General features: G+C 33.6%; 3 protein-coding genes across 4 annotated transcripts; 2 read left to right on the forward strand and 1 right to left on the reverse strand.

Annotated features, from left to right (window-relative positions):
* The first annotated feature begins 135 nt into the window (after positions 1 to 135).
* On the forward strand, positions 136 to 3804 carry LOC107361178 (uncharacterized). The gene is made up of 9 exons (XM_015927933.3): positions 136 to 379; positions 464 to 524; positions 655 to 740; positions 968 to 1100; positions 1170 to 2438; positions 2504 to 2827; positions 2913 to 3039; positions 3123 to 3224; positions 3297 to 3804. The coding sequence occupies exons 1-9, from the start codon at positions 273 to 275 to the stop codon at positions 3596 to 3598; spliced, it is 2511 nt and encodes an 836-aa protein (XP_015783419.2). The 5' UTR covers positions 136 to 272; the 3' UTR covers positions 3599 to 3804.
* A 224-nt stretch (positions 3805 to 4028) lies between these two features.
* On the forward strand, positions 4029 to 6784 carry Art1 (arginine methyltransferase 1). Of its 2 annotated transcripts, none has more exons than XM_089266742.1 (7): positions 4029 to 4100; positions 4394 to 4797; positions 5213 to 5425; positions 5493 to 5580; positions 5652 to 5918; positions 6017 to 6138; positions 6209 to 6784. In XM_089266742.1, exons 2-7 carry the CDS (start codon positions 4456 to 4458, stop codon positions 6293 to 6295), a joined length of 1119 nt encoding a protein of 372 aa, XP_089122868.1. In that variant the 5' UTR covers positions 4029 to 4100; positions 4394 to 4455; the 3' UTR covers positions 6296 to 6784. The 2 variants fall into 2 exon arrangements, with proteins under 2 accessions (XP_089122868.1, XP_015783485.1); XM_015927999.3 differs by having other exon boundaries at positions 4029 to 4066.
* A 214-nt stretch (positions 6785 to 6998) lies between these two features.
* Positions 6999 to 9930, reverse strand: LOC107361224 (putative E3 ubiquitin-protein ligase makorin-1). The gene is made up of 3 exons (XM_015927997.3): positions 8230 to 9930; positions 7879 to 8096; positions 6999 to 7729 (listed from the first exon to the last, which is right to left on the reverse strand). Exons 1-2 carry the CDS (start codon positions 9580 to 9582, stop codon positions 7926 to 7928), a joined length of 1524 nt encoding a protein of 507 aa, XP_015783483.1. The 5' UTR covers positions 9583 to 9930; the 3' UTR covers positions 6999 to 7729; positions 7879 to 7925.
* Positions 9931 to 10253: the final 323 nt, after the last annotated feature.

Here is a 10253-nt window from a genome sequence, read left to right on the forward strand (position 1 = left end):
GACCCTTTGAGTTAAAAATCAATTTAACCAACAAAACATTGTAAGCTTTATTTGGAAGAAAATATTTTAGCTTCTAAAGCTTTTCATTTTCTCTAATATAAATTCTCACACTGATAATTCTTTCTCACTTTATTCTACTTACACTGTATGACAAGTTGAACTTATTCTATTGTCGCTATTTTCCTCTCTTTTCTAATTTAAACTGTTCTCAAGTTAAATTAATCTAACTTAATTCAATCAAGTGAAACCTGATACTAATTGTTTAAACTATTATGGGTAGTGAATTGGATGATTTTGATGATTTTATGGCTAAAGACTATGTCAACTCATTAAACAATAGTTACTTTGGCGGCCCTGGTTTTGCTCTCCCTGACACTCGGTAAGTAAATCCTTTCTCACCTTTCAATCTTAATCTTCCTTGGTAACAGTTAATCTTATTTCGTCATTCTGTTACTGTCCTCAGCGGTGGATCTAAAGAACCTATTAATATCCTTGTTGATAATATACCAAGCGGTTTATACCGAGTAAGTAAAACTTGCATCATCTTTTTTTTTCTTGTTAAAACTATTCAACCCTGACTTTTGTTTTATCCCTCATTGATCATCTTGACCATTGATTAATTCCCCTTTTGCTCATCTAATTATTTCTTTGAAGGACGGTTTAGTTCGATTATTTAAATTTTCTGGTATTCCACTAATAAATTGTAAACTCCTCAGAACCAACTCGGAGCTCCAAAAAGCGTGAGTAGATTTATTTTAGACCGCTATCTTTATAATCTCGTTTTGTCTTTATAGTATGTACTTTTAATCTCAGTGATTCATTTGAGTTTTCTCAGTAAATAAAACGAAGTTTAGTTTGTTTTCTTTAAGTGCTTTTTATCACAAGTGTCCAACTTTTGGCTTATCATTCAGCCCATCAAACCATCAATATAAGTAAGCTTGATAAATCTAATCTTGTTTCATTTCAGTATTGTTCAAGTGAAGACCATCACTGAAGCTACTACAGCTATTCAAGCTTTACATTTGAAAGAACCGTTGAACCTTAAAATTACGCTTGCAGCTAACAAAGGCGAATTCGAACGCAAGAAAGAAGAAATATTGGTAAGTTTTACTTTTTTCTTTTAGTTTTATTTAATTTTATTATTATTTATTATTTTAATTATATTTCAGCGTGAACAACGTAAACAATTGGCAAGATCTTTGACTCGTTTAGTAAAACCGATGAATACAATGGGTGATCTCGTTAACAATCTTTCAGCTGTGGAGAATCTCGTAAAAATTCTTCCTTCTCCTGAAGCTAACTGTGCTGCTTGTGAAGCTGAACCTCTCGTACGACATGTTCATTTTATTGTTCGCGATGAGTCAGTTTTGGATCCTTTCGAAGGATTACCTAGCAGTGTTCCTGTTAGCTGTTCATATTGTCACACCAATGAAGGAAAATTTGTTGTCTGTTCTCAGTGCCGTGTTGTTGCTTACTGTGGACTAAGATGCCAGTCCTTAGCATGGTCTCACCATCGCAGTGTTTGCTCTCCTCATCCCAAACTCACCAATGGTGCACCTGAAAAAGCTCCAGAAAAGGCCCCAGAAAAAGCTCCAGAAAAAGTTAAAATTGAAGAAGTTTCAGGAAAAGTTAAGCCATCAGAAGCTCCAGTTAAGGTTGTGCAAAAAACCGAGGAAATTATATTGAATCCCACACCATTAAAGGTTGCTCAATCATCAACACCGACTATAAATGATAATCCCCAGGCTCGAATCAAAGTTAACAATGGCGGATTTGTTATTGAGGAGCCCAATAAAATAATTATGCCAAAACCTAAAATCTCTTTGAATAATGAAGTTACCTACCTCAAAGAAACCGCATTAAAGATTGGAGAAACCATTAATATTATGGTTTCTTATATCGAAAATCCATCAGAATTCTATGTCCAGCGTTTAGAAGATATTCTAACAATCGAGGAAATTACTGATGTACTGAACAAAACTTTGGGTGAATCAGATGAATGGCCAGGAGTTGAAAAGATTAAGCCTGGTCATTATTGTGCTGCTTTTAACCGAGGGGATGACAATTGGTATCGAGTCAAATTTCTAAAATTTGACGGACCAGACGCTATTGTCAGTTTTATTGATTTTGGTAATTCGGATATGATTGCAAAAGAAGACTTAAGACCTCTTCCTCCAAAGCTAACCACGATTCCAACCTTAGCTATTTGTTGCAGTTTGAAACATGTTAAACCCCTTTATGAAAGCGAGTGGGATAAAGAAGCTTCTCAATTCCTTGAAAATATCTACGATAGCGATGAAATTCTTTACAAACATTGTAAACCTTTTTCCCAGATTGATGGCGTCTATCAAGTTGAAATTTTTAATGATGAAGGAAATACACTCAATGAATTATTGGTTCAAAAAGGCCTAGCTAAACATTATGAAGAAATTAGAAAGGTATTTCTTAGCGCTTTAATAGTGTTATAATTATTCTAATTATATTTATTTTTTCCTTTGATTAGCCTATCACTCGTATTCGACGTAACTTTCCTCAGCGTGAATCTGACTCAATGGCACAGAAACCTACTTTTGGCGATTTCACTGAGCGTGGTGATCTGCGTGTTAACAAACCAGAAAATAAATATGAAAACGAAATTACATCATATATCCCAAAACATCAGAGGTCTATTGATCGAAATGAAATTAGAATAGAAAATGACCGAAGGATCAATGAATCAAGCTACATTCCTGAGCCTCGATGTCCGAAGCCAAGTCATCCTATCGAACCCGTATCACCTCCTAGACCTGCTCCTAAAAAGATTATGTCCCCAACAGAGGCCTATGAAGTAAGTTTATTTCAATGAGCATACTTTTTGATGCCATCTTTTTGTTAATTTGGCTCTTAATTTGCAATTTTTTCTCCATTAACAGCATAGTCGAAAAGTTTCTCCTGCCAACTATTACCATCTTTACAAGATGACCCCACTTAAAGGGGATGAATCTGTTCTTCTTTACATGGATTCAGAAGATTCAAGTATTGTTTATGCTTTGGGAGACAGTAAGTTGAATTTAGTTGAAATTAATTCAATCTCAATAGGTTATTTTGTATTATTTTTTATTAACACTTTGTCTTTTTGACAGATGAGTCCATGTTGGCCCTCTACGAAGGACTTTCCGCTATTAGTGAATCAAGCCCTAAGGTTATTCCTAAGCCTGGTCTATTTGGTGTTGCTAATGCCGAAGGTAAGAATTTATATATTCAATCTCATTAGCCAATCTGATTAAATCAAATTTTTACTTTAAATTTTACCACAGATGGCGATTATTACCGTGTATTAGTTCTGGAGATGTTGAATAATGGTAAAAAATGTCGTGTCTATTATCCTGATTTTGGAAATCAAGACGAAATCGATAGCTCGGAAATTTATCAACTTCCTAAGGAAATTAGTATTGAAAAACTTCCAGCTCAAGCGATCCGATGCCGAGTTGACAATGCGGATAAGATTCAAAATTACTTGCCTACAATTGAAAGCCTAATTAAAGATGGAACTCCTGTACCAGCTAGAGTTACCCGAACAATTTCTCAACATGAATATGGCATTGAACTTTTGCTTTAATCTTAGCAAAATAATTTCATTCTTAGAAGAATATTTTCTTTTCCATTCAATTTTTTGTTTAATTTACTTTTGATAGACGTTGGTTCTTTAAAACTTAATGTACTGATTTCTTTTTCAACTTTTCCCACTATTATATGACTTCCAACTAAAATGATTTTCACTTAGATACAAAAAATAAATTACAATGTAGTTGTATTTTGATTAAACCAATTTTCATGTCCATTCTAATGGTTGAATAATAAAACAACAATCTGCCTCCAAATATTTTGTCCAAATGTTATTAATTTAAAAATTAATTTAAAATTTAATTCAGTAATTTATTGGATAATTTAGAAGGATGTCGAGACTAAATTGATTAAATTAAATTTCGAATCTCAAACCACTTGATTATTTCATTGTTAAGTACCTTTTCAATTATTATAAGATCCCTTAAAGTAAAAGAACATGCTGGTACAGTGATTGTTAACAGTGAGTGAATTTATTTAGTATTTTATTATCAACAGTTAAGTTTAGTTTAACTCTAAGCAATCAACTAATTAATCTACTTTTAATTGTGATAAACTTTTTTACTAATATATTTTCATGTTCCTATCCAACTAACTAAATCATCATTCGCCGGTTTTCCATTTAAATACTTTTTCCAGTCTAATCTTTTTGCTGTTCTTTGTTGAAAGATCTCTTTTGTTCGTCTTTTTTCTGTTTAAATGATAAATTGTCATTCTAAGTCATCCAATTTCTGTTTAAATTCATTTTCTTGATCTCCTCTTCACACCCCTTTTTCCTTCTTATTTTCAGATCTCTTTTACTTAACCATTTGCTTAGTATAGTCATCTTTGGACTTGTTAAATAACGTAACCATGGATTCAACTCAAACGGATAATGCCAATTATGCCAATGGTAATGGTGAGGCTAGTGCAGAGAATCACTGTGATCCTGAAGGGAATATCAATGAAAACAGTGAACAGCCAGTATGTAAAGAGCCCGATGAAATGACCAGTAAGGACTACTATTTCGACAGCTATGCTCACTTTGGTATACACGAAGAAATGCTGAAAGATGAGGTTCGAACGGTCACTTATAAAAATTCAATGCTCCACAACAAACACCTCTTTAAAGGTAAAACTGTCCTCGATATTGGATGTGGAACTGGTATATTGTCTATGTTTGCTGCCAAAGCTGGTGCTGCTCGAGTCATTGGTGTAAGTTGAAGATTAATGAGAAATTTGACGTGGGTTGATATTTACATTGTATCAATCCTTCGCTACCCATCAGTGTACAATTTAATATGAAGCTTGTCTGTCTGAAGATTAGCAGAAAGCTGAACATTAAATGAGAGTTATTGATCAGAGATAACAAAATAAATTAAAAAAATTAATCTAAAACATCATCTATTGGTTATAAAAATGGATGCCTTGTTTGTTGAGTAGTTAAACACATTGTTCACAATAAACATGATATAAATTGAATTCAATTCAATCAATAGATGGTTTTAAAGATGAAAATTTTAATCTAATTTGTTATCTCTGTCCAATAACTCTCAATCAGCGGTTAGCTTTCTGCTACTCTTCAATCATCTTTCAATCAATTTACCGCTTTACTCTTTTTTTTGCGCAGATCGAATGCTCTGGAATCGTTAACCTAGCTGAACGTGTGATAAAAGATAATGGATTTGCTGATCGTATTACCATTGTTAAGGGAAAAGTAGAAGAAGTTGAACTCCCAGATGGCATTGAAAAAGTTGATATTATTATTTCAGAATGGATGGGGTATTGTCTTTTTTATGAATCTATGCTTGATACTGTTATTTATGCTCGAGACAAATGGCTGGTAAGTAAACAGCGCCAAGATATCATTGATTCGAAAATTTTAATATCTATTTTTTCTCTATCTTCAGAAAAGTGATGGCCTAATGTTTCCAGATCGAGCAACTCTTTACATAACAGCCATAGAGGACAGACAATATAAAGAGGATAAAATTAATTGTACGTTAACTAAATAATCTCTAAAATCTATAATACTCATTTTGAATTTTCAATTTCTTTTTGATTATCAGGGTGGGAAGATGTCTATGGATTTAACATGAGCTGTATAAGAGAAGTTGCTCTTAAAGAACCATTAGTTGATGTTGTTGACCCGAAGCAAGTTGTGACTAGCTATTGTCTTCTCAAAGAAGTTGATCTCTACACTGTTAAACCTGAAGATTTAAGCTTTATGACACCATTTACTCTTGTAATGAAAAGAGATGATTATATACAAGCCTTTGTAACATTTTTCTCAGTCCAATTCACTAAATGCCACAAGCCAACTGGTTTTTCGACTTGTAAGTGCCCCAAATTTTTAATTTAATGTACAATTTTTATGCCTTTTACTTTGGTTCTTACAAACATTTTAAACACGATTCTTTTATCATTTTTTCAGCACCGGATGCAGCATATACTCATTGGAAACAAACTGTTTTTTACATCGATCAATCTCTTACTTGCAAGAAAAATGAACAGATTCATGGAACTTTCTCCATGAAACCAAATAAAAATAACAAGGTTAGACTTTTAATCTCCTACTCTTTAAAAAAACTCTTTTTAACTCATTGAAATTTTTACTTTTTTACAGAGGGATCTAGATTTCGAGATATTAGTAGACTTCCATGGACAACTTAGTGTAATTGATGAACAATTATACACCTACAAGATGCGATAATCAATCTTCAGTCGCTAGTAAATTGAATCACTTTTTCAATTCGGGATAACAGAGAGCCTTGATACCTTGTTTTGTCTTTATTTTCTTGTGTTTATTCCTTGTTCTCTTCAAAATCCATTCTAATTAATTCACAAAATCGTCACTCACTAAACCCATCCAAAGCTCTTCACATTTTTGCTCAGTATATAACAATTTATGTTCAAAGCTATTGTTAACTTAATGTTTGCTATCGATAGCTTTTGGAAATTAACACCCCGAGGATTATAAAATCATCTTTCTTCTCATAGCTCAAAAGAAATCAAATGAACTACAAAGTTTCCCGCCAATGGGTTGTCATAGATCAAGATCTTATTGATTAATTTTCCGCTTCCTGACGCACTCGATTTCCTTTTCTCTCAGTCCCTTTCTTCCATCTTTGTGTCCTTCCTTTCTCACTGATGTAATTTCATCTAATTAAACTGAGTATAAAAAAATTGTTTGATCATATAATTACATAACTAAACAATTATTATTTTCAAACTTGAAAATCGGTGATTTCAAATGTTTGAACGTGTCAAATTTTGACTTGAAAAGGTGACTCTCATCAAGTTTCTATGACGACAATTAAAATATTTGATCCGTCTTTGATTCAGTGTTGCCCTCTATTTGTATCTAATTATCAATGCAGAAAATTGGTTTGTTCAAAAATTGAACTTTTACTGAATTGAGAGAAAAAATTATCTTTATGTTTACCATTTCAATAGCTATTAACATTAATATAATCATATACAATGTAATAATATCAGATGAGTTAAAATTCATGGTTGTAAATTAAAAATGTATGCTGTAAATTAACTAACAGTGAAGAGAAAAGGCAAAATCAACATATTTTGATTGACGAAGGGAAGATATTAATGCACTAAGCTAATTAAAAGCTTGAAATTTGATTTTGTTTTCTTGTTAGAATCACATCACGTCTTTCATTATTTGTGCTTATTTTGTTTTTCAGATTTAAGATTTGTTTACAATTTGTTATTTTTTTTCATGAAACCGAATCATATTTAGTTGAACATAGAAGGGAGAGAGTACGAGAAAGAAAGAGAACAAGATGTGTGTGTGAGAGAGGAGAGAAAATGCGAATTAGTTTAAATTTGAGTGTTCCATCGATTCTCATAGTTTTCAGTAATTAGATTAGATTCTTCCTTTTTTTGATTGTAATTTACTTGAATAATGTTTGATTTTCCTCTTAACTATATTCCAATGTTAAACTAAGTTGATCTTTGAAGTGCTGAATTGATGAAGTTAATTGTGGTTGCGAAGGGTTAACAACAGCAAAATTATGGTTGACATCACAAAGACGAAATTTAATTCCTAATTATTAAAGTAATCAAGCGCTGTTGAAATTGAAGGTTTATTTGTTGACTTTTTTCACGTTTGTTGATACGAATGAAGAGTCTGTGAGAGAAGACAATAAAATGAAGAAGGAGACCGTGAAAATAAAAGAAAAGGGAACGGGAATGGGAAGAAAGAAATTGATGAATATTTTAGGTAGGACTGGTAAAGGAAATGGGAATATGAAGGAAATGATGGTTTCATCAACTGACCATCTTTACTTTCTCGTTTTCCATTCTATCATTTTCACCAAGAAATCTCATAAATCCCCAAAATCAGCATAAGATCCCCATTCGGATTCATCTTCTGTATCCGAGAAGACGAATGAGTTCAGCAGCTCCTGATCAGCTCCTTCTAACAGCTCTAGATAGTCTACAGTCAGCAATCTATTATCTTCTCTGAATTCCAGATAATTCCAAAGTAACATATTCTAGGAAATAGAAATAAATGAAAATACAGGTGAATTAATTAAATGAAATTTATCAAAAGAGATTTAAAAATAAGTTAAAACATATCACGAAATTAGGTCAGTTTTTTCAACTGATAACTAATTTTATACATACTCTGAAAGTGGATGATTCTGATTCATTGTTATTCCTTCTCCTGGATGTTGGAGGAGGCATATCAGCCTTTCTTCCATCCGGATAGGCATGAAGATAAAAGCAGGCTCCAGCGAAGGGACATGTTCCCTGGCCTTGATTGAAATGTTTACAAGGTTTTTGACTTAAGGCTTTCTTGTAATTGGTTATTAACCTGTCTTTCTCTTCACCACTGTCATACCAATACTGACTGGGTATAACAAATGCAGAAAATATCCGGCACTCAGGGCAGGATCGGATAGTCTTCTTGTCCAATTGTTCCGTTTGTCTCCATTTTCGGATACAAGTAAGACAGAAGACGTGGTCACATTTTTCTAATATACCAAAACGCCTTTCCACCGGTAATTCCTTGTCCATAATAATGTCCATACATATTCCACAAGCTTTATCACTGCTTCGTTGAATAGCGAAAGCTTGTTCCATTTCTCTCTCATGTTCCTTGATACACTCATCTCGATGGATATCCCTCTGTTCGGTATTGTACGGGTGAAGACACAAGCAATTGCAAAAATCGCATTTCTCGCCGTGTAAATAGGTACAATTCTCATGTGGACAATGATCAGAGACACGAGCAAAGGGACACAAAGGGAGAGATCGTTTTTCTTGTTGGGGATCACTGTTACTCGAAGGAGTAATGTGTAGAGGTGAACTCCAGGCACCCAATTTGTTACCTTGGCTTGAGTTTGATGTGGTTGTTTTGTTGTTTGATGTTGTTGAGGTTAAATTTGTCGTAGCGCTGTTGGTCAGAGTGCTGTTTAAAGGAGTAGCTAATGAGGTTGAGATAGACAAGGCAGACGAGGAAGCTGAGCACGATGAGGAAAGATTGTTAAGTGGTCTATTACTATTACCACCACCGCCGCCACCACCACCGCCACCAACTCCTCCATTGCTAGAGCTGCAGTTTAATGAACTAATTGAAGGTACATTTATTTTGATATGATCAGAGGATTTAGAAGATGAAGATGATGTAGTTGATTGGGGTGAACTATGATGGTTGTTGTTGGTGTTGTTATTGTTGTTACTATTGGTCGTGTCTGAATTGTTGTTACTATAATCTTGAAGGCCTAGCAAGGTAATTGCATCAATATGAAGGAAGCGACATTCATCACCGGAGAAACATTGTTTGGTTAAATTGAAATAGCAAACGTTATCAGGTACACGAGTAGATGATCGGTTATCATGGCTAAAGGAGCAGTCTGAACCAAATTTACAATAACCACGGCAATGGAAGGGACAATATAATCCTTTTAATGATTCACGTAAATTAACTCGACCACCAGTATTGTTTTGATGGGATGGATTCAGGGTAAGAGCCATGTCCCCTATCAATCAAAATATCTTACGAGCGTTCCTTAATTATTTCTATCTCTTCCTATCTCTCTCTCTCTCTTTCCTCTCTTTCTCAAGCTGTCTATTTTCTCCTCTCTCTTTCCTCTCTCTCTCCTCTCTCTCTTCTTCTTTCTCAATTTACTTTCTTTTACTCCTCACTTTTAAGGTGGATTGCGAGACGGATCCAGTCTAAATTTTGTCAATTTAATAACGTAGAAATTGATAGTAACTCAGAACAATAGGAAGAAAAATCACAGAGAGAAAAAAACACTCAATTCACCAATTGCTTGATCAACAAATCAATTCGGAAAAAATTGACAACAGAACCAAACACAAAATCAACTCTGAGTATGATCAAATAAAGACAAATATTTCATCTAATAGAGGGCACCCTCTGACGCTTACGTGTAAATTTCAAAATTACAATCAAAAAACCTTTGATAACAAATTAGATGTAAAGATCACAATTAATTCACTTAACAAGCATTATTGTAATTTCAAGAGACATTCACTTAAAGTCAAAAATACTCAAAGCAACAAGCGTTTAACAAGCAAGAAAGCTTTAGTTGACAGACTAGCGTTTATCATATTAAGTCAGGATTACATAAGATTGAGTTTAAACGCGTATTAAAAGATGGCGATGAAAGCGAGAAAGTTGC

The sequence above is a fragment of the Tetranychus urticae genome, chromosome 1, assembly GCF_039701765.1.
Source record: "Tetranychus urticae isolate SD_2017Ah chromosome 1, NJAU_TeUrti_SD_1.0, whole genome shotgun sequence".
In the NCBI taxonomy this organism is placed as follows: Eukaryota; Metazoa; Arthropoda; class Arachnida; order Trombidiformes; family Tetranychidae; genus Tetranychus; species Tetranychus urticae.

Excerpts from the sequence above, each read along its gene's own strand:
- LOC107361178 (XM_015927933.3), top strand. The coding sequence starts at position 273 with ATGGGTAGTGAATTGGATGATTTTGATGATTTTATGGCTAAAGACTAT. Across the intron at positions 741-967 it reads AACTCGGAGCTCCAAAAAGC|TATTGTTCAAGTGAAGACCA; the intron begins GTGAGTAGATTT and ends GTTTCATTTCAG. Across the intron at positions 3,040-3,122 it reads TGTTTATGCTTTGGGAGACA|ATGAGTCCATGTTGGCCCTC; the intron begins GTAAGTTGAATT and ends TCTTTTTGACAG.
- Art1 (XM_089266742.1), top strand. The coding sequence starts at position 4,456 with ATGGATTCAACTCAAACGGATAATGCCAATTATGCCAATGGTAATGGT. Across the intron at positions 4,798-5,212 it reads GTGCTGCTCGAGTCATTGGT|ATCGAATGCTCTGGAATCGT; the intron begins GTAAGTTGAAGA and ends TTTTTTGCGCAG. Across the intron at positions 5,581-5,651 it reads TAAAGAGGATAAAATTAATT|GGTGGGAAGATGTCTATGGA; the intron begins GTACGTTAACTA and ends TTTGATTATCAG.
- LOC107361224 (XM_015927997.3), bottom strand. The coding sequence starts at position 9,582 with ATGGCTCTTACCCTGAATCCATCCCATCAAAACAATACTGGTGGTCGA. Across the intron at positions 8,097-8,229 it reads CAGAATCATCCACTTTCAGA|AATATGTTACTTTGGAATTA; the intron begins GTATGTATAAAA and ends TCTATTTCCTAG.